At 47.6% G+C, this 21,576-nt stretch overlaps 2 protein-coding genes across 6 annotated transcripts in view; both read right to left on the reverse strand.

Annotated features, from left to right (window-relative positions):
- The window catches only part of PRSS38 (serine protease 38), a 143,214-nt gene that overhangs the window by 101,786 nt on the left and 19,852 nt on the right, over window positions 1-21,576 (reverse strand). For 3 of the 4 annotated variants that reach the window (XM_082455129.1, XM_082455130.1, XM_082455128.1), the window contains exons 1-2: window positions 21,327-21,433; window positions 20,747-20,876 (exon numbers count right to left, since the gene is read on the reverse strand). The exons of the other annotated variant lie outside the window; for it this stretch is intronic. In XM_082455129.1, coding sequence (XP_082311255.1) covers window positions 20,747-20,876; window positions 21,327-21,371 — 175 coding nt within the window. In that variant the 5' untranslated portion in view covers window positions 21,372-21,433. Of the gene's footprint in view, window positions 1-20,746; window positions 20,877-21,326; window positions 21,434-21,576 lie in introns of those variants that run through there. 4 annotated transcript variants of the gene reach the window in all.
- Window positions 16,612-21,576, reverse strand: part of SNAP47 (synaptosome associated protein 47) — an 86,296-nt gene continuing 81,331 nt past the window's right edge. For both annotated transcript variants that reach the window (XR_014261834.1, XR_014261835.1), the window contains one exon: window positions 16,612-21,513. The gene's annotated coding sequence lies outside the window, so the exon portion shown is untranslated. The remainder of the gene's footprint in view (window positions 21,514-21,576) is intronic.

Raw genomic sequence — 21,576 nt, forward strand, 5'->3', positions numbered from 1 at the left:
AATCTTCATGACTTTGGGTTAGCCAATGTTTTCTTAAATGTGATATAAATCACACCTCATCATGGTATATAATCTTTTTCATATATTTTTCTTTATTAAATGCTCCTTGGGTTGTGGCAAACTTTTGATTAGTTTCCAGAGTACTCAGAAAGTTGGTTTTGACAACTTTTGATGTTGCTTTATGGAGAAGTGGGTTTTCGGGGCGGTATAAGTCTAAAGGGGCAGTATTAGAGCTCCTCTATGGTGACGGAGCAGTTCTGTACCTTGATGGTGGTTATTAATGAGATCCAATTGCAAGGAACTAGACACATGCACACACACGTGAACGTAGGTTTTTAAAAAGGTGAAAATTGACTAAGGTCTGTAGTCTAGTTCCCTGTATTGTATCAATGTCAATTTTCTGGTTTTGACATTATGCTACACTTGTAAAAGGTGTCAATCTTGGATGAAAGTTACCTGGGTCACTTTGTACTATAACTGCAGCTTCCTATAAATCTATAATCATTTCACAATAAAAAGTTAAGGAAAGAAACAAATATCTTTCCCAAAGAAGCACTTTTAAAATGCCTTTATTATCAGAAAGCAAGAAAGTAAAAAAGTAAGTAAAAAGGGTAATTTTAAAATTTCCAAAATATTTAAAGCTCATAAAGTGGCGTAAGTTAAAGCTCATACTATTCATGGGATTATAATAGGATTTGGTTGGACTTCAGAGTAAAAAATAATCTGTCATGCCATTACTCAAACCTGCATGTTACCTACATGTGTGCAAACAATACATAAAATGAGCAGTTTTGACGGTTTTTGGTTCATAAACACATAGGGAGAAAAGATTAACCTGAAGTATGTAAAAACTTGTGCTTAATTTCAAGAACTAAATTAATCTATAAAATTGGAAAAAAATATTATTAGGACTGAAGTGCCAATAATAACAGAAATCATGACATGTTGGGGTATAAAGAATGTTGAGCCATAAATGTCATCAGAGCTGGCAAATGTTTTTAGCTTTCCTTCCTCTTTAATGTTCAATGTCCCACTGCATGTTTTTCCATAGTTTATTGACTGATATTTAGTTTAATATTTCGCTACTACAAATAACGTTTTAGTGAATTTTCTTATCATATGTCTTCTTATTATAGTAAAATATACATAACATAATATTTATCATTTTAACAATTTATAAGTATACGATTAAGTGGCATTAAGTTGCACATTCACAATGCTGTGCAACTATCACCACCATTTATTTCCAAAACTTTTTCATCACACCAAATAGAAACTGTGTACCCATTAAATTATTTCCTGTTACTCTCCTCCTCCCAATCCCTGGTAACCTCTCTTCTACTTTCATGTCTATGAATTTGCTTCTTCTAGAAACTTCATGTAAGTGGGATAATACAATATTTGTCCTTTTGTGTCTGGCTCATTTCATTTAACATAATGTTTTCAAGGACTTTCCACGCTGTAGCATGTATCAGAATTTTATCTCTATTTAAGGCTGAATAATATTCCATTGTATGGATATACCACATTTTGTTTATCCATTCATCCACTGATGAGCACTTAGGTTGTTTCCACCTTTTGGCCTGATTGAGGCCGAGAGTTCTAGGATAGCTTGGGAGAGGCAGGGAGTCCTAGCACAGGCCTGGGGGTGGCAGGGAGCTCTGAACTTGCCTGGGAGGCAGCAAGGGCTTTTATTAGGCTCAAACTCAGAGCTAAGGTAAGAGGTGGGAGAAGCGCAGGCCACCCAAGCTCACAGCCTGGTAGGTCCTCCTTGTACCTGCCATGTGGGGACACCTCGTAAATATCCTTTTATTGGTGAGGGGACCATGTGTGAGCAGGACTGTGGAGGCCTGAACTCTGAATTTTAGGTTATCACAGAGGTTATGGGAGAATCTGCTGAGAAGCTCTGAGAGCTCAGAGGCCCTAAATGTGGGTCAGCCAGGAGCTGAGTCAGTACAGAGCACCGTGTACTGGCGACCAGCTGAGCCAGAGCTGCTCCAACCAGCCCAGCACCTAAATCAAGTCTGCTGCTGGGGCCCCAGTCAGAGGGCTCCTGCAGCACTTCCGTGGGTCAGGGGCCTTCAATCAGAGCAGAGCAATGGACAGCACAGAGCAGAGCCCCTGCCTCCCCGGCTAATGAGACAAGACCTGGGAGCCGGGAGCAGCAGGGACAGACACACCCAGATCAGCCATCTGCCTTTGAACTTGGGAAGACGGGAGGCAGATTCCTACGGTCAGAAAAGCATCTGATGGTGGGATAGTGAGGGCTGGTGGCTGGCCACGCTGACCTCTTCCTGGCACTTTCACCACCAGTGTTCGGAGATTCCATGAGTCCTGGGGGTCGGGACCTGAGCTGCAGTGATGAAAAAAACCCATGACCACAGTGTGATTGCAAGGGCATCTCCTACTTTGGGGGCTGGCAGAGGGACCCGAGAGGCTGTTGCACTTGCTAGGGCCTTAAGTTTGGGTTCTGCGCTCTGTGCTGGCCTGTGCCCTCACCCAGGACACCCGACAGCTGTTCAGGGAGCTGTCAGTGACCACTGTCCCTAGGGGCCGCACAGATATATACTATCCAGCCGCCCGTGACCCGAAGAGGTTCCTCCCCCTCCCTCCTCCGACTCCTCACCTGGCAGGGTTCCCTCACCTGGCAGGGTTCCTCCCCTAAGGCGTTCAGAGATGAGCATCGCATCATGAGGAGGGGCCTGGCCAGGTGCACGTTGACAGGAACTTCGGGCTGCCTTCCGAGGAGGAGCCAGGAGCCGGGTCAGCCAGAGGTCTCAAAAGGCTGCCGCCAGGCAGGCGAGGAAGGCCCGGCAGCGGCATCCGCGGAATGTTCTCTAATCCGCCTCCCGCCCCAGCTAGGGCGGCCACGGGTGAGGCCCCCTCCCCTCTGCTGCTCCAGCTCCACCGCCTCCCAACGAAGGCTGTCCCAGCTCCTCCGCGACCAGGGAGAGGCCCCAATCCTCACGCCCATCACTAGGGGATAATATGTAGACACAGGTGGAAATGGAAGTGAACCCACTTAACAGCCATGTAACCAACACATCCCTTCACAGATGTTAACTATCTCAATAACCCCCTAGTAAAAATCAGTTTTCCAGTCTTACAGATAATGCCACATTCTTGCACTCTCAACATGTATTCCTGTGGGATGGATTTTCTTTTAAATGCAATTGCTGGTTGGAAGGTCAGCATATTTAAAAGTTGGTGGGCACTGTCAAATTCCCCCTGAAAAGACTGTACTAGCTTAAACTCCCACCAATACACTGCCAAGGAGTTTCCTAGGAGAATCTGGGCTGCTTGGCAGCATTTACCAGCAGTGCACACAGCTGCCCATCTCCACGGCCAGCTGAGTATTGCATATTATTGTATTTTCATGTTATTATTCTTAAAAGCTTTGCCATTCTAGCTCAAGTTAACACTCTGGTTTACACCTGTTTTGGGATTGCCTGCCATCTAAGAGTGATTTTATGTTTTTAAATGAATGGGAAAAAAAAGTAAAATATATCATGGCGTGAAAATTATACAAAATTCAAATTTCAGCGTGAATGAATAAGGTCTTATTGAAACCTAGTCATTCTCAATCATTTATGCGTCATCCTGGCTGCTTTTCTGAGACAGCCACAGAGGTAAGGGATGTGACTGTAGGGCCCAGGCCTCTGGCCCTTCAGAGAAAAAGTTTGCTGACCCCTGACACAGCTCATGAAAACCATGGGAATTCACTGTTGTTTGTGAGTGTGGGTCCCCACGTAAAGGCTGCTCCTGCCATCCCCCATGTCCCCTACTGCAGCTCCTGACTGTCCTTCCCACAGGCCTGCTTTTCCACCCCTCATGTCTTCTCTTTCCCTTCCCGCTAACTGTTCCCCACAGGCCTACTCCTCCCCACCACCCCAAGTCCCCTCCTGCATCCTTCATGTCTCCTTCTGTCCTCCTGGGGCTGTCCTCCCACAGACCTGCTCCTTCTACCCTCATGTCCCCCTCTATACCTCCGACTGTCCCCCACAGGCCTACTCCTTCCATCTTCCATGTTCCCTCCTGCCCCACCCACTTGTCCCCCACAGACCTGCTCCTTCCACCCCAGGCTGTCCGCTACTAGTACTTCCCACCCCTGCGTTATGGCTCTTCCTCTGTTCACCTTGACCCAGGAGTCCGCTGTGGCCCCACAGATCCTCCTGACTGCGCTTTCCACTTCATGGGCCTGTTTCTGCAGAGCCACGCTGGCCTCCAGCTGGCATGGATGATGCCCCTGGGTGGGAGGACCCAGGCCACCCCTGGGAACCTGCCCTTGTGGGGGCTTTCTGCTGGGCGACCTCTCCCAGGATCAGTTCTGAGGATTCCCTGCCCCACATGCTGGGCCTCATGGGCCTTAGTCAGAGTCAGTGGGGTGGATGAGCTGCAAGATGGGCTCAGACCAGGCTGCCTCTGATCCCCTGGAGTCGCTATCTGAGGCCAGCGTAGCAGGAAAATGCCAGGAACAATACTGGGCTCCTGCCCGGGGACCAGCCCACCCACACCTTGGTTCATGCCCTCAGCGTTCTCTACCCACTCTTCGCTCCCATGAACTCCATGCCAGACAGACCCAGGACATACCTAGGAGGCCAGGAGGGCGAGGCCTGGCCCTGCAATAGGTCCTGAGTGACTGCGAGCGGCATGACGTCCTGGGTCCAGGCATCAGCCCCAGGTGTGGTCATCATTTATCCTCAGGCCTGACATAGGTCTGATCCATGTCCCTGTGCTTGGCTGGGCCAAGTAGCTCCCACCTGCCTCCTGCCTGGGAGCCTCTGCCAGGCCTAAACCAGGCCAGGGGCATCCTCACTCTACCTCTCACCCCACTGCAGTTCCCCACCCCTGTCCCTAGCCCTTTCCAGGAGGGCTCAGCCAAACTGGAAGCCCCAATGAGCTGTAACTCCAGTGCCATCCAGCCTCTGACCCCTGTGGCCCTCCAGACACCTGTGTGAAGACATCATAACACTCAGCTCCAGCCAGCCACCTGGGAAGCCCATAGAATCATGAGAAATGAGACATATTTGTTGTCCTAAGCCATCAAGTTTGGGAATGGTCTGTTATGCAACAAAAACGAACTGATACATAGTTAGTAAGAAGTAGTAAGAGCTGAATTTGAGGATGTCTAGGGCTGAAGATCATGTGGTGGGGTAAGATCAGGCAGCTGGGATAAGCCTGGATTCTCCTACTGCCAGTGGCAGGCTGCTGGGGTTACACTCCCCACACCATGGCTATCACCCTTCCCAGAAACAACCCTAAGCTGACGGACCTGTGAATTATTCCCAATGTACAAAGCCTGTGTGCTCCCAAGACCTGGTGTGGGAAGAAACGCTCCTCACTCCTGAGTGCCCTAACCTGAGGGGAAGCTGTGAGGGTACTAAAGAGAAGGAAAGCAAACAAGAGCAAGCCAGAACATCCAAGTTTCACCCTGGGGAGCATGGGAACCAGACAGGCAGGTTCTGGTCAAGGAGGGCTGGGTGAGAGGCACACAGACCAGGAGCCGGGCCAACCCCTGTTGCGAAGCTTTGCCTGGGCCTGGGGACAGTCCCCCTGGGCAGTGACCTCAAGGAGAAGCCATCTGGAGGCCTGGCTCAAGGATCCCCAGCTGCAGTCTGTGTGGAGGAGCCCTGGACATGGGTCTATTGTGGCCCACCTCCCTGGGCCTCAGTTTCCCCAGCTGCAAAAGAAGGGTTACACCAAGTCTTCCCTGGGAGATGACTTGAGCAGGGTGTACGTGGCCTGTGCTCCTTCCAGACACAGCTTCCCCCTCCCACAGCTGGTTCCCATTAGAACAGGGCTCAGATCCCACTGGTTAAGTGAACTTGTCAAGCAAATGAGGAAACCTGATCCTTCTCTCATTCCACATTCCAGCCATGGGAGCAGGCGGAGCAGCATGCTCCTGTCTCCTCAACCCTGCCCTCCTGGACCTTTATTCTCAACCGGCTACAGAGGGCAGGCAGGGACTCCCAGGAAGAGGAGCCCTGGATGTGCCCCATTCCAACAAGAGAGCTATTTGGAGAGCCCCCTTCTCGTGGCCTAGCTTCTGGGGCCACTGGCTTTTGGCTTGAGTCCTGTTGACCTAAAACAAATAGACTGCCAGCTATTTCTCCAGCGAATATGGGTTTATTCGGGATCAGCAGAGAATTGAAATTCAGGGTCAGCCACCATGGCGAGCCATGTGCAAGCTCTTGCACAGCAAGGAAAGGAGGACTCTTTTATAGAGGGGAAAAGAAAGTTGGGAGGGCTACAGTAAACAAGGAGTCTATGGCTTTTCATTGGCTGAGTCTTTGCCAGGAAAAAAGAGGAGTCCTTCTTCTTCCCATTGGGCTGTGTTATTGACACAGGGAGTGAGAGCTCCCCTTTCTAGTGTCCCAACTCTATTTAATTGAGGTTTCTGTTTATTAGTTTTTTACATTTCTCCCTTTTTGATCTCTGAAAGCGTTGCAGATCAAGAGTCAGGTTTTCCGGTTTCAGCAGCTTTTTTTCTCTCAGAGCCAAGAAGGACCTTTCCTGGGTGTAGTGTCCTATGTCGGAGGGTAAGTACACAGATTGGAAACCTATTGAGGTTACATTTGGGTAAAAAGGAGGGGTAGGAGGGAGAACTCTCAGGCACTTTTTATCTAAAGTCCATATGTTATCAAGATCATATCAAGGCTTGGTCTGGATATCTTAGGAAAGTTGTCTCATCAGATGTCATCTGCTTTAATTCTAGGAAATCTTTACTTTCAGGTCACCAGATGATGTGCAGGTCCAGTCAGAGTTTGGTGCTTTCTTTAGGTGTGTCATGTGAATCCAAAGGTTTATTCCCTGGAGATTGGTGGCACAACAGTTGGTTAGAAGTATTTGATGGACACTTTTTAGTGAGGTTGAAGAGAGTCTTTCTGTAGGTATCTTTTCCAATATACAAAGTATCCAGGTTTCAAGGTATGATGCTTAAGGTCTTCATCTCTTGAGAGTGCACTGTGAAAAGATTGTTCTACCAAAACATGGTAATTTTAAATAGAAGCAATTAGGTCTTTGCAATATTGGAGTATCTCTCCTTTTATCAGTAGTGGGTAAAAAGAGACAGGAGGTAAGTACATTGGGCATCCTCTGACTATCTCAGTGGGTGAGAGTTTATGAGTTCTGAAATGCTTTTGGTCAAGATATTTGGAGAGTCTCTATGAATTTTGCCAATTGAGTGTTAATAGTGCCATTAGTGCATTCGACTAACCAGAGTATTGAGGGTGGTAAGTGCAGTAAAAGAGTCGTAAAACCAGCCAACCTGTAGAGACGTGTTGAAGTACCTGACCAATAAAATGGGTTCCTTGGTCACTATGAATTCAAGAGGAATTCCTCAGATAGGGATAATTTTTTCCAAAAGGGCTTTAGCCGCAAAAGAGGCAGTAGCCTGTCTGCAAGGGAAAGCTTCAGTCCAGTGTGAAAACATGCATACCACGACTAAAACATATTTATATCCACTAGACAGAGAAAGTTGTATGAAATCCATTTGCCAGAACTCAAATGGTCCATTAGGCAGTTTAAAATGTCCAGGAGCAGTACAAGTAGGCCTCCTTGGGTTGTGATTTGGACCAGCAGGGCAAGTGAGGTAGGAACTTTCTGTAGCCTTGTTAATGTTTCCCCATCAATATTGATTCATGAAGGCTATCTTTTTTCAGTAGACCACTGGATTAAGGCATGTACAGTGGCGAGGAGTGGGAATTTTAGAGTCTCCAGTAGGACTGGGCTGTTATTTGGTCTGAACCAAATTATTTGGTCTGAACCAGAGCTTTCTCTTTTTATGGAACCAACAATTCTTGGATTTCCGATCTTATTTTTCCTTTTCTGAGGACAGTTGTTGGGCTTCTCTAGCCAGTTTTTCTAAGTTATCCTTTGGGGGAAATATTGCTTTGGACCACGACAGAGGTTTGGCTGCTGTTGGTTCCTTTAAAGGCAGCATTCCTTGCAGAAATGTCAGCAAGGTGATTTCCCTTAGCTTCCAGAAAGTCAAGTATAGGATGTCCCAGAATCTTAATAATAGCTAAAGCTCAGGTAAAATATCGTATCCAATAATTCCTGAATATAGGGGCCATTTAAAATTTTATTTCTGCTGTAAGTAAGGAAGACATATTGCTTCCACCATATCCCCAAATCATGGGCTATCTGAAAGCATATTTACTATCAACATAAATATTGGTGGTTTTGTCCGTGGCTAAAGGGTAAGCCTATGTAAGAATGTATCAGGCTGAGGTAGCCACAGGTAAAGATGCTGCCTCAACAACATCAAAAGGGGTTGCAATAGCATTCCCAGCACAATATTGACCATTGTTACCTTTTATTTATTTTCTTATAAAAGGCTGCTACATTTTAATCCTGAATTATGTGATTATCCCTAGAAAGGTAAAAGAAAAATACATAAACATGATGACTATCTGGATTATAATATGGTGATATTATTTCTAAGGTGATATTAAACCTCATTTTTAAAATTTTTTAAATTAATTTTTATTGGTGTATAGTTGCTTTACAATGTTGTGTTAGTTTCTGCTGTACAGCAAAGTGAATCAGCTATACGTAAACATATATCCCCTCTTTTCTGAATTTCCTTCAATCTCACTCCTGGACATATACCAGGAGAAAACCATAATTCAAAAAGATACATGTACCCCAATGTTCATTGCAGCACTATTTACAATAGCCAGGACATGGAAGCAACCCCTAAATGTCCATCATCAGAGGAATGGATAAAGAAGATGCAGTACATATATACAATGGAATATTACTCAGCCATAAAAAGGAAAGAAATTGTGCCATTTGCAGAGATGTGGATGGACCTAGAGACTGTCATACAGAGTGAAGTAAATCAGAAAGAGAGAAACAAATATCGTATAATATTGCTTATATGTGGAATCTAGAAAAATGGTACAGGTGAACTTATTTGCAAAGCAGAAATAGAGACACAGATGTAGAGAACAAACGTATGTATACCGGGGGTCGGGGGGGGGTGGTGGGATGAATTGGGAGATTGGGATTGGCATATATACACTACTATGTATAAAATAGATAACTAATGAGAACCTACTCTATAGCACAGGGAACTCTACTCAATGCTCTGTGGTGACCATTGTTACCTTTTAAATAAGAACCATCAGTGAACCATGACACTCAGCATTACGCAGAGGAGCTTCATCACAAGGAGTCAGGAGGTGGTCCATCAGCATTAAGCAGTTGAAGAAGAGTAACAGGGTTAAAGTTACCACAATGCAAAAGCATTACATGAGGAACAGTTAACAAAAGGACTTCACAGGAGGTGAGGCAGCTGGCTGAGAAATATTGGGTGGGATGAAAGTTCAGGAGAGCTTCTACTGTATGAGGTACAAAAATAGTTAAAGAAGATCCCGTGATTTTCTCGGTGACCTGCACCAAAAAGACAGTGGCACTAATGGCCCTAAGGCAAAGTGGGTTATCCGCATGCCACAGGGCCCAACTTCTGGTTATAATACTCTGTGGATTGATGGTGGTTCCCTTGTTTTTGGGTGAGTACCCCAAGGGCATTCCCTTTCTTTTCACATACAAAAAACAAAAATGGAATCTGATAATTATGATGCCCAAGGGCTGGTGAGATCATCACACTCTCCTTTAAGGCCTTAAAAGTTATATTATTTGGTTCTTCCCATAAAATTGGGTTGGGGTTGTTATTCTTTAGTAAAAAAAATACAGAGATTTGGCCATAAGAGATAAATTTGGAATCCAATTTCACCAATAACTGACTAACCCAAGAAAACCTTGCAGTTTGCACTTATTCTTGGGTTTTGGGAAACTTGGGTCACAATGAAGCATATCTGGATCTAGATATAGCCCTTGTTCTGATATCAGATGCCCTAAATATCAAACCTGGGTTTGGTCAAACTGCAGTTTTTCTTTAGTGACCTTATATCCCTTTAAGGCTAAAAGTTTTAGCAAGTGGAAGGTGCCTTCCTGTGAGGAGGTTTGAGAAGGAGAGCAAAGAAGCAAATTATCCACATACTGCAACAGAGTAGACCCTCTAGGGAACCTAATGTCATCCATATCAGCCTTCAGGATTTGTGAGACTCCCAGTAAAACCCTGAGGCAATACTGTCCAGGTGAATTGTTTTTCTTCCCAAGTGAGGGCAAAAGGTATCGGCTAGCTCTATCAACTGGAGTATGAAGAATGCACTGCACAAATCAATTCCGGTGGGAATGGATGTTAGTACAAGGGTTAGGAACAACAGGGTGTACAATGTTGTCTATTGCTTGGGGGTCCTGGACAAACCTCCACCCTAGGCCCTTAGGTTTTATCACTGATAAAATGGGAGTGCTACAGGGGCTAGTCCAAGGGATAATAAGATCTTGAACTTTGTAATCTTCTATTATGGGCTTTGTGCCTTAAAGGGCTTCTTTACTTATATCACTATATATATACATTCTGGGAAGAGGCTTTGAAGGATATATTTGAATCTTGATAAGAGGTACATGTGAATTTTGCCAAAATCAGTTGGAGATTTTGCCCAAAGGAGGATGGTAGCTAATTCAATATGGACAAATTATCAGTGTTTCCAGAATCAGCTCTGCTATCAGAGACAGAGCAAATAAAAGGAGTCAAAAGGTCATTTAATTCACCTGATTGGTTACTTTGATGACTACTGTCAAATTCTAGAATTATTTCCTCTTTTTTGGAGAAAATTCCAGCATAATACTTCTTTAAGAAATCTTGGCCTAATAAATGGATAGGGGCAGAGGGACTAAAGAGAAAAGGGCGTGGATCTCTCAGAGGGCCTAAGAAAAAGGGAATAGGTTCAGAAACAGGAACCCGTTGAGGTTCATTAGAGATCCCCACTATTTAAACGTTTTGGTACTAGAGTGTGGCTCTCTTGTCAGTTAGTACTGGAAGAGACCCATCCCTAATCTGGAGAAGTGTTTCTCCAAGCTGATTAAGAGGGAATATTGGGAAGAGCCTCTGTTGTTCCTTCGAGCCTCGTCATTGAGAACTGGACGGACATTGGAAAAGTTGGTCAAAGGGCTGCAGGTGCCTAAAGCACTTAAATTTGTAACAATCTCTTTTCCAATATCATTGCTTTGCAATAACAGCAGAAACAAGAAGAGTTTTGGTTTCCCTTAGGGGCCTTCATTTGCTGGAGTTGAAGATTAAGCATTTTAGCAGTCTTCCTTTTAGGTGACTCATTTAGAAAGTTTGTTTGCCAGATTAACTAAATGTGGAGTAGACACAGTTTCTCATTCCATCCTGGTCCTTTTTACTAGAAAGGTAAGGCCCTGATTCAGTCCATTGATAAACATAGAGTTAAAAGCTACCTTGGTGGAATCAACATCTGAAGGAAGACCAGAATTTTCTTTAAAAATAATCTGAAGTCAATTATAATAGTCATGAACATGTTCTTCAGATTTTTGTGTGCAAGTCTGACTTTTGTCCCAATCAACAAGCTTTGGAAAAGCCCTAGGAATTGTCCAATGAAGTTGTGTAGTGATTGCCTGAACCTAATCATATAATAAGTTAGCAGGCTGATCTCCTGGTTGTAATACTAGAGACCTTTCAAGGTTTTCCCAGTTATCGGTTTTCATCCAATGCTGGGCCTGGCCTTCAGTGACAAGCATATGAACTAGCTGATGTAAGTCAGAGAAACCAGGTTGATAAGTTTGAATAACTGTATTAAATTCCTCAGAAAATATCTGAGGATCTTTGGTTATTTTGGGAAATTCCTTGACTATGACTCACAGTTCAGCTTTAGTGTAGGGCATATAAGAAATTAAGGATATAGCCTCTGGATCATTAGAAGACTTAATTTTAAAGGAACAGATTCTAACAAATTCAGAGGAAAGGGGAGTGGAGAGAGTTTCAGAAAAAAGGGAAATTTGGTGACAGAAATAAGATAGGGGAATTGAGAGTATTGCCTCAAAATACCAATCAAAATAGGCATTCCATTCAGTTTGGGAAATTTTAGAGCTATGGTAGTCTAATTTGGTTTTAAGAAAATTAAGTTGGGGGATTTCAAGTTTTCCCATAATGGTAATTAATGTTCTAAATTGCCTTTGGTTAGGTTGGTCCATTTAGTTAGAATTGTGCATGAGGAAGGACTGTGGTTTTTAAACATAAAATCAGCCAAAGTCCCTGTGTCGGGGGGTAACCTCAAAATATTTAGGTAACTAGGATCCCATTTATCAGGGTTTCTTCTCTAGAGTGGAAGAATAATTTTCAAATGGCCTAAACAGCTTACAGCTCAAACAGTTTACAGTTTAAACAGTTTAAAGAGCTCAGATAGCTCTGGAGGCCTGCAACTCAAACAGCCTGCAGGCCTAATAGCAGCCAGTTCTAAGGAAACAGCTTGGTCCTGGAGGAGCCAGGCCGAAGGCTCAGCCCAGTTCCCATAGAACAACCCCTATTTCAAAGGAATGGGCCAAAGGCTGAACTGGCACAGCTCCAATAAACCAGCCTCCCCCTCACCCCCCTACCCCATTCCCAAAGGAATGGGTTGAGGACTAGCCACTTCCAGGAGAAAAAGCCCCTGTTCCAAAGGGAATTTGCTGAAGGCTAACACAGAATGCCATATGAGTACTCACATACAGAACAAGGCCTTAACCAGAAAGGATGAAACTTTAAATTGATCCCAAGTAAAACCTGGAGAGCTTCAAAATGCAAAGAGAACATGAGCTCAGATCCAGGAGAAAGATGTACCTTCAAACCCCAGGGTCAGCAAGAAAAGCAGTGAGCGACAGTGGGGTCCCACACCTGTTTGCTTACTAGCTCTGGAGCCTTCTCTGACCCCCATATGGGCCACCAAAATGTTGACCTGAAACAGACTGCCAGTTATTTCTCCAGCAAAAATGTGAAATAACTGGAGACTGCCGGTTATTACTCCAGCAGAGAGTTGCATTTTGGGGTCTGCAACCATGGTGAGCCACAGGCAAGTCCCTGTGTGGCTAGGGTAGGAGAACACTTTTATAGAGGGGAAAAGGAAGTTGGGGGGGCTACAGTAAACAAAGAGTCTATGACCTTTCATTGGCTGAGTCCTTGCCAGGAAAGAAGAGGAGTTGCAGGGTGTGAGAGCTCCCCCTTCTGGTCTCCTGACTCCATTTAACTGGGGTTTCTGTTCATTAATTTTTTTTTTACAGCCCTGAGAGAGGCTGGGCTGCTTGCCCCACTTCCAGGACCAAACACCACCCTGTCCTCTGATGTGAGAGAGATCCCCTTACCCTGCGAGGGCCTACCCAGTGAGAAGGAAGGAAAGAAGCTGCCCCAGGACCCCCAGAAGCCCACCCTGCTTGTGCCTGTGGAGTCATAACTCTGAGCACTGCACACGTTGTGCTGTGGCCCCACATCTCCACCTGCCCCAGCCTGTCTTCTTTCCCCATTCTGTTCGCCTGGCCTGTGTCTGCCCCCAGCCAGGCCAAGCCATGGGGCATCGTCCCTTGTCCAGGAGACCCAAGCTGGAATGACCAGGGTCCAGTGTCCTTGCTTGCTGCAGAGCTCCCTGCACCACCTGCCTGGAGGTTGCTACGTCCTCCCCACACCACTGCGGGGGCTCCTTGGCATTGTACAGACTAAGATTAAAGGGATGGGGAAAGACTGACCCCAGGGAAGCTGGTCCTCAGGACATGCCATGCATGCACAGCAGGGATTGTGGCCTTGCTGTGCACATGTGTGGAGCTGTGTGTGGGTGCCATGTGTGGGTACAGGGGTTGTGTCCTGTGCACTTTTCTTGGGGGCACCATGAAGGGGCCATTGGTGCCCCTGGTTCTTAGCTCCCAGCCTGGCCCTGGTGACAGGGGAGATTCACACTGGCATGTCCCTCCAGAGAGCAGAGGCCTCAGCCACTGTCCCTGAGGCCCACGAGGGAAGCTGCCATGAGTCTTCATTCTCTAGAACAAGAAATGAAGCTTGCCCCTGGCCAAACATGCTGCCCCTCTTCTCAGACCTGGTCTTATTCCTGACCCTGTGGCCTCTTGGTGGGGCCTGCTGGGAGAAGGGCAGGTGGGGCAGGGGGCACTGAGCTCCTGTTCTAGGCTGGGCCTCATGCCCAGTGTCCACTTCTCCTTATTCCCCACCTGCCCTGGGGCACGTTCCCCTAGGGCTTCTTGACCCCAGGGGCCTCCTGGGGTTGCACTGGGTCTCACTGAGGAGAAAGCTAGAGACTGTTCTAGGTCCTGGGACCCTTTGCCTTCAGGTACCAGGGCTCTTACAGCTGTAGGGGAGATCCTGAGGCAGCACAGGTTGGGTGGCTGGTGGCCCTGGGAGATCCTGGTCATGGGGCTCAGGACCCTGGGGACAAGTGCCAGCCAGGCTGTGCTGGAGAAGTGGTCCAAACCTTAGCTGAGACCAACAGGGACTCAGGAGGTGGGGCTGACCCTGCTCCACAGTCTGGGAGCCAGCCAGGACCCATCCTTGAGTGGGACCCTTCAGGCCCATGTCCAACCCGACCATGGGGTTCTGTGATTCCAGATTACCTGGAATCTGGCAGGACAGGGTCTCTTGCTCCCAAGTCCTGAGACCTCTTGACTCTCAACTGAGGGTCACCACTTCCCTTGGGTACCCACTTATCTGTCCATTTCACTTGTGCTCTGGGCTTGTCCCTCTTACTGTTTGGACCATAGCTCTCAGCCTCCATCTGACCCTGGCCCTCACCACCTGGGTTCTAGGAGCCTGTCTGCACCAATCTATAGCAATTCTGCTCCACACCCTAGGAGGCCTCACTGATGCTGCAGGATGTCCACCTGGAGGGTGTTGCTGGAGCCCCTGCCCTTTATCAACCATCTAGGGCATTGGTCCATACTGGACACACAAGCAGGTACTCTGGAATGCACACATGCACACACATACTCGTACATATGCACTGTGCACACACACACACACACTTGTACTCACACACGGGCAAACATACAAATGAACAGTTGCATATGCATACACATGCACTTGTAGGTGCACTTGCACAACACACTCACACACTTGTATTCACACATGCATGCACTCACACTAGTACACTTGCATGCACGAGCACACTGGCATACATGCAGTCATGTTCACACAATATACATGTATACACATGAGCATTTTCAGACATGCATTCACGTACATGAACACATTGCACGCACTCTGGCATGCTTGCATACATGCAATTACATGTATACATTACACCCACACCCATGCAGTCACACACACAAACACTTGCATGTATGCACACTTGTACGTATATGCACACATTTGCACATGCACAGGTACACTTGCACACATGTGATGACACTCATAAGAACTCATAAGAATTCAGGTTCACATGTGCTCTGGTCACACCAGCTGTGCCCACCTTCATACATACAAACCATCCTCTTCTCTGGACTTTGAGTTTCAGTTGCCCCCCACACCCTCCCTGTCCGCTCTATCGGGTCAGCTTGCGGTCTGCCCTCAGGGTCCAGTTCCTACAGGCTTCCACTCTGCAATGCCAAGCCTCTCAGGTGGTTATCTATAACCCTATACCTGAGCAGTGGTTATCTGTCCCCACATGCCTCTTGAGGGCAGGACTGTTCCAGGAACATAACCTCACCCAGGAAATTCCTGTCTAGTTTAATCAGCAGTGACTTACCCTGGCTGCAGTCTTCCCAGGGGCTCTGAAGGCTCAGGCCCAAGCAGGGGTAGAAAAGATGGGCTCAGCCCCTCACGGCACTAGGTCACTGTCTACTACAGGGTGGGCAGCCAGTCCAGGGTCAGACCATGGACGTGGTCGAGCTGGGAGCTGAGCTCATGGGCGTGGGTGTCAGAACTGGGCCTTTACATGTACCTACACAGGCTCACCAACAAGTCCTGAGTTCCCAGATCTGGGGCTTCCCCATAGCCTTAGGGTTTTGATGGGACCACACTCCCGACCAGGATGGCTCATGGATGAGGGGTGCTGGACCTCTGCTCTGAGACTTGAACATGGAGCAGGGACCCGGACCCAGGCCCAGCCCCGCTCAGGAAAGGGCCAACTGCATGGAGGTGGAAGGAGGGGAGGAGGGTGAGAAGTGGGTGAGAAGGACCCACTGCCCTCCTCATTAGTGGGGCACTACCCAGGATGGACACAGGTAACAGTGGTGGAGCAGGGCCAGCACAGATACCCACAGGCCACAGCTGGAGTAGACTTAGTGTGAAGCATGTCTAACCCCCCTTCAGGCAGGGACAGTAAATCAGAGGTAAAGCTGGGAAGAGGCTCAGGACCCAGGTACCCAGGAAGAATGTGAGTCCTGGTGAAGCTGAGGGAACGGTGGTGGTTCAAATGCAAGGCAGGTTGTTGCATAGGGATAGACATAGGACCAATGGGATGGAGCTGGGAGTACAGGGACACATCAAGCATCTATGGCCAGTGGATTTCACCAGGAGTACAAAGACCATTTGGGGAAAGAAGAATCTCATCAACAAATGATGCTGGGACAACTGGATAGCCACACACAAAAGATGGAGTTGGACTCCTACCTCAAATTAACCTCCCACCTCAATTAATCAAAATGGGTCCTAGATGTAAAACTATAAAACTCATAGAAGAAAACACAGGGACAAATCATGATCTGGGATTTGGCAATGAATTCTTAGATATGACACTACAAGCAATAAAAGAAAAATAGACTTCATCAAAATTAAAAACTTTTGTGTATCAGAGGACATTATTAATAAAGTGAAAGACAATGTACAAAAGAAAAATTTTGCAAATCATATATCTGAAAAGAGTTTAGTATACAGAATATATAAGGAATTCTTTCAACTCACCAACAAAAGGACAAACAACCCAGTTAAAATGGGCAAAGGACTAATAGACATTTTAAAGACGATATACAAATGGTCAGCAAGCACATAATAAGATGTTCATTATTATCAGTCATTAGGGTCGTGCAAATTAAAACCACAACAAAATACTACTTTACACATGCTGAGATACAAGAAAAAGGGTCTGTGTGGGGGGAATAACAACTGTCAGCAAGGACGTGTAGAAATTGGAATCTGTGTACACTGCTGGTGAGAATGTAAAGTGGTACATCCACTGTGGAAAACAGAATGATGGTTTCTCAAAAAGTTAAATATAGAATTACCATATGACCCAGCAACTTCACTCCTAGGTGATGGAGTCCCTAGGACTGAAAACAGGGACTCGAGCAAATACATGTACACCCATGTTCACAGCAGCATTATTCACAATAACCAAAAAATGAAAACAGCCCAATATCCACCAATGGATCATTCAGCCATAAAAAGGAATGAAGTACTGACACATGCCACAACATGGATGAATCTCAAGAATATTGTGCTAAGTTAAAGAAGCCAGACACAAAAGACCACATTTTGATTCCATTTATATGAAATGTCCAGAGTAGGCAAATTCACAGAGACAGAAAGCAAGCTGGCGGTTGCTAGGGGCCAGGGGGAAAGGAATGGGGAGAAACTGTTTATTGGCATTTTATTTGGGGGTAACAAAATGTTCTGGAACTAGATAAAGATGGTGGCTTCACAACATTGTGAACGCACCAAACACCACTGAACTTAAAATGGTTACTTAAAAATGGTTACTTGCATGTTATGCAAATTTCACCTCAATAAAAAGTATAAGGGCAGGTGGGGTAGTTGGGGGTGACCAGGACAGGGTGCACAGAGAGAGAGTGCAGTAGGACAGGAGCAGAGACTCTGTCCTGTAGGGATGAGGGGACCACCAGTGGTGTCTTCTCAGAGACTGTTGACAGCCCGCTCAGTGTGGACTGGGGAGTCCCAGGAAGGGTGGGACCTCCCCCATAGCACCTCAGCCTCATCAACACCTCTGCACCCCAGGCCCCTGTGCTGACTCAAGACAGGCGAGGAGCAGGAGGAGAGTCAGACAGGGCCAAGCCACACCTGCCTAGGGTAGATGGCCATGGGGGGTCAGCAAACCTGCCTGTAGTGTTGGCTTCCCCCAGTGGACACCAGATTGCTGCCTGAGGGTGGGGCCCAGGACTTGGAAGCCCCTGGCCCATGTACCCAGCATCATAGCCCACCCTGGGCTTGCAGGGAGCCATCTCCCACCCCAGGCAGGCCAGCTGGTCCATACAAGTTCAGTGATACCTGTCTTAGTGCCTCTGGACCACCCCTCAGGGAAAGCTCAGAGGTGTCCACACTGAGGCTCCCTCCCCTACCAGGGCCCTGGCCACCCTGCGGCCTTCTCAGCAGTCTCCCTTGGCCCCTCTACTGCACCCACAGGCCCTGGGCCACACCCTCCAGACCCTACCACAGGTGAGTCTTCTAGCCTACTCTACCCTAACCCCAGTCATGGAGCCCACGGCCAGGGCACACTGCCATGATGGGTGACCACTCCCTGGTTGTGTGGGTCATGTGGAACAAGGAGTACTTCCGTCGGACATTTTTCAGGGGAAGGGGTCTTAGTAACTGGGTACTATCGCTTCTGGAGAAAGGGGTTCACACGCCACAGGCTTCAGAGTCATTAGGCTGCAAATGCAGATCTCTGGGCTCCCTAGGGTTCTGGTCCTGGTCTGTTGTGGGGCCCAGGAATCTGTATTTGTACCTTGAAACCCAGGTGAGGCAGGGAGGGGTCAGAGCCGTACAGACCCTGAAGGAGTGAGCCTCAGGTGCTGGAGGGTGTCACCCCTTCCCCTGCCCAACCCACCTGCATCCCTGAAGCCCCTCCCCTCGGTGACCCAGCAACTGCACTGATGTGCTGGGTGCTACAGCTGAGCCTCCTCCTTCAACTGGCTCTTTGAGGGGAGGACACCCAGAAAACCAACATGGCCCTCAAGAAGCCCACACTCTGGATGCTAAGACAGGCTAACTCCAGAGAAGGAAGCAGAGATCCCAGCCACTCCTGTTTTTGAAGTCTGTCGAGGATGTGTGAAATCAGATACTCTGAGTACCTCACCATTCAGGACTTTCCAAAAACTTTCAAGAGACAATGCGGGGCCAGAGGCAGCAGCACTGGGTGAGACCCTGGGCAGCAGCCCACCTCTTTTAGCCCTTCTGAGGGATGAAGCCCTGGGGTCCAGTGGGCCAGGAGGCTATGTGGAGGAACAGCCTGCTGCGCTGAGCTCTGAGAGGAGGAACTATCCCGGTTCCTTGGGGGTCTTGGCCAAGCTTGTGCAGCAGGAGAGGGCAGGAGTGTAAACTGATGAGATGATCTAGGACGGGTTGGTAAACTATGGCCCGTGGGCCAAGTCTGGCTGCCACCTGTTTTATAAGTGAAGTTTTATTGGAACAGCCACACCCCTTTGTGTCTGTATTGTCGCTGGCTGCTTCTACTCTACAATGGCAGAGTTAAGTACCTAGTTGTAACAGAGACCATAATCAGCTAGATTAAAGCCACCGGGGGCCACTGGGGAGGACGGGAAAGATTTACACGATGTGCTCCTGTCCTCATTAAAGGAAACCGCATGGTTGATGCGGCTTGGACAGAAACAACCAAGTATGACAGCTGAGCACCCTTGAAACTGTCCCTTGGGGGGCTGTAGCTGTGCCTCAACTCCAGCATGCTGTTGCTCAGAGAGTGAAGTACACATGTGCAGGCCTTGGACCTTCTCCTCTCTTGAGGCCTCTGTCTCACTACCTGCTCCACTTCGCCTGGGCTGCTCCACCTCACCCAGGCTGCTCCCTCTCATTTGGGCTGCTCCACCTCACCCAGGCTGCTCCCTCTCACTCATGCTGCTCCCTCTCATTTGGGCTGCTCCACCTCACTCAGGCTGCTCCCTCTCATTTGGGCTGCTCCACCTCACTCAGGCTGCTCCCTCTCACTCAGGCTGCTCCCTCTCACTCAGGCTGCTCCCTCTCATTTGGGCTGCTCCACCTCACCCAGGCTGCTCCCTCTCACTCATGCTGCTCCCTCTCATTTGGGCTGCTCCACCTCACCCAGGCTGCCAATGAGGCCCGATGGGCACCTGAGATGGAACCTCCAACTCACTCATCAATAATTTTGGATAAAGTCCCAGCTCTTATGGGTCTTACACCGCAGTTGTTGGGTGGGGACGGATAAGGATTTAAACAAACAGGAGAGCTTCAGACAGTATGAGTGCTGCAAAGACTCTGGCAGGATCCTGATCATGCACCTGCCCCATGAGGATCCTGTTCACTTGGTGGGGTTTTACCTGAGTTTTTGCTTCTCTTCCACTCTAGCTTTTCCAGGCTGCCAGGTGGCATCTATCAGTTGAGGATTTGCACCTGTTCTGTTCTGAGGTCCCGCCTGTGGTTTCTATTCCCATCATGTGAGTGCGGAGTCTAGTCTGACCAGAAAAACAAGCTCATTTAAAGGGCCCGAAGATGGTTTTTCAGAGACACTAGTCTGCCATTTCTCGATCTACCAGCTTTCCAAATAAAGTCGTATTCCTTGCCTCAAAAAATAAACAAATAAAGGGTCCAAGAAGCAGCAGGCCCTTACTGACCAGATGGCCAAGCTGGAAAGTCCTGGAGAGGGAAGAAAATGCCTGGGACCACATGGCCGCACAGCTGGGACAGGTCTCTTGGCTGCCAATCATTCCTCTGAACAAAAAGGACAGAGATGGTGACACAGGGGGTGTCCAAACATGAGCCACCCCCCACCCCTCCTTAAAATATCTTCTCTGACTCCAAACCGTATTTGGGCCCAAGAGAACAGCCCACAATGCTCCAGCAATGGCCTTTGTAAATGCCAAAGCCACAGCATTCATCTGGGGCATGAGAGATGCCAGACACAGGCTGCGGGAGCAGAGCACACACACAGAGACCTCAGGAGGGAATCCCGTTCTGTCACCAAGAGGCACCGACCTGTGCGAGACATTGCCTGGTGCTGGTCACAAACGTGGCTCAGAGGGGTTCCTGACGGAGGGTTCCATGCTTCACATGATGACACCACCAAAAGATGCCCGAAGAGGTGGCTGGACATGCAGCTTCTCACCTGGGAAATGCAGGATAATCACACAAGCCTCAGCCCAGGCACATGGTGAGTAATGTAGGAGAGCTAGCTGTCACTGCATTAGCATCGTTATGCTTTCTGTTAGCTTTTATTCCTACCTCCATCTGAAGTCACTATCCTTTTCCCAAATTTTCTTTCTTGTAACTAATCTATTTTCTGAGATATTTTATGCATCCTTTAGAAGCTGCTCTAAAAACTTTTGGAACAAGGTACATTGAGTATATGCTGTGTGTGTGCCTGTCTGCATGTGCCTGCACGTTTCCATGTGTCTGTGTGTCTGCATGTTTCTGTGTGGGACTGCAGGTCTCCTCATATCTGTGTGTCTCCATGAGCATCATGTGCCTGAGTCTGTCTGCACATATGTGTCTGTGTGTGTGTATGCCTCTGTGTGTGCACACACATGCACATATGAATAAATAACTGCATAATTACCTCTGAGTTGGTGAGGGATAAAGTCCCAGAACAGCTCTCCCACATTGGTTTTAGTGGATTAGCACATGCTCCAGGAGCCCATGTGATGGAAGGCTTGCTTCCATGGAGTGGCCACCAAAGGTGATGGAGACACAACCTCCTCCTTCTGGGCCCAGTTCCATGGGAAGGAAGTTTGTGTGACAAAATCCTGAATGTATAGAAACATTGCGTAACATTACAAATGTACCTGACATCATAGGAAGACATGAAA

This window comes from Balaenoptera physalus (assembly GCF_965194825.1).
Source record: "Balaenoptera physalus genome assembly, chromosome: 3".
Classification (NCBI taxonomy): domain Eukaryota; kingdom Metazoa; phylum Chordata; class Mammalia; order Artiodactyla; family Balaenopteridae; genus Balaenoptera; species Balaenoptera physalus.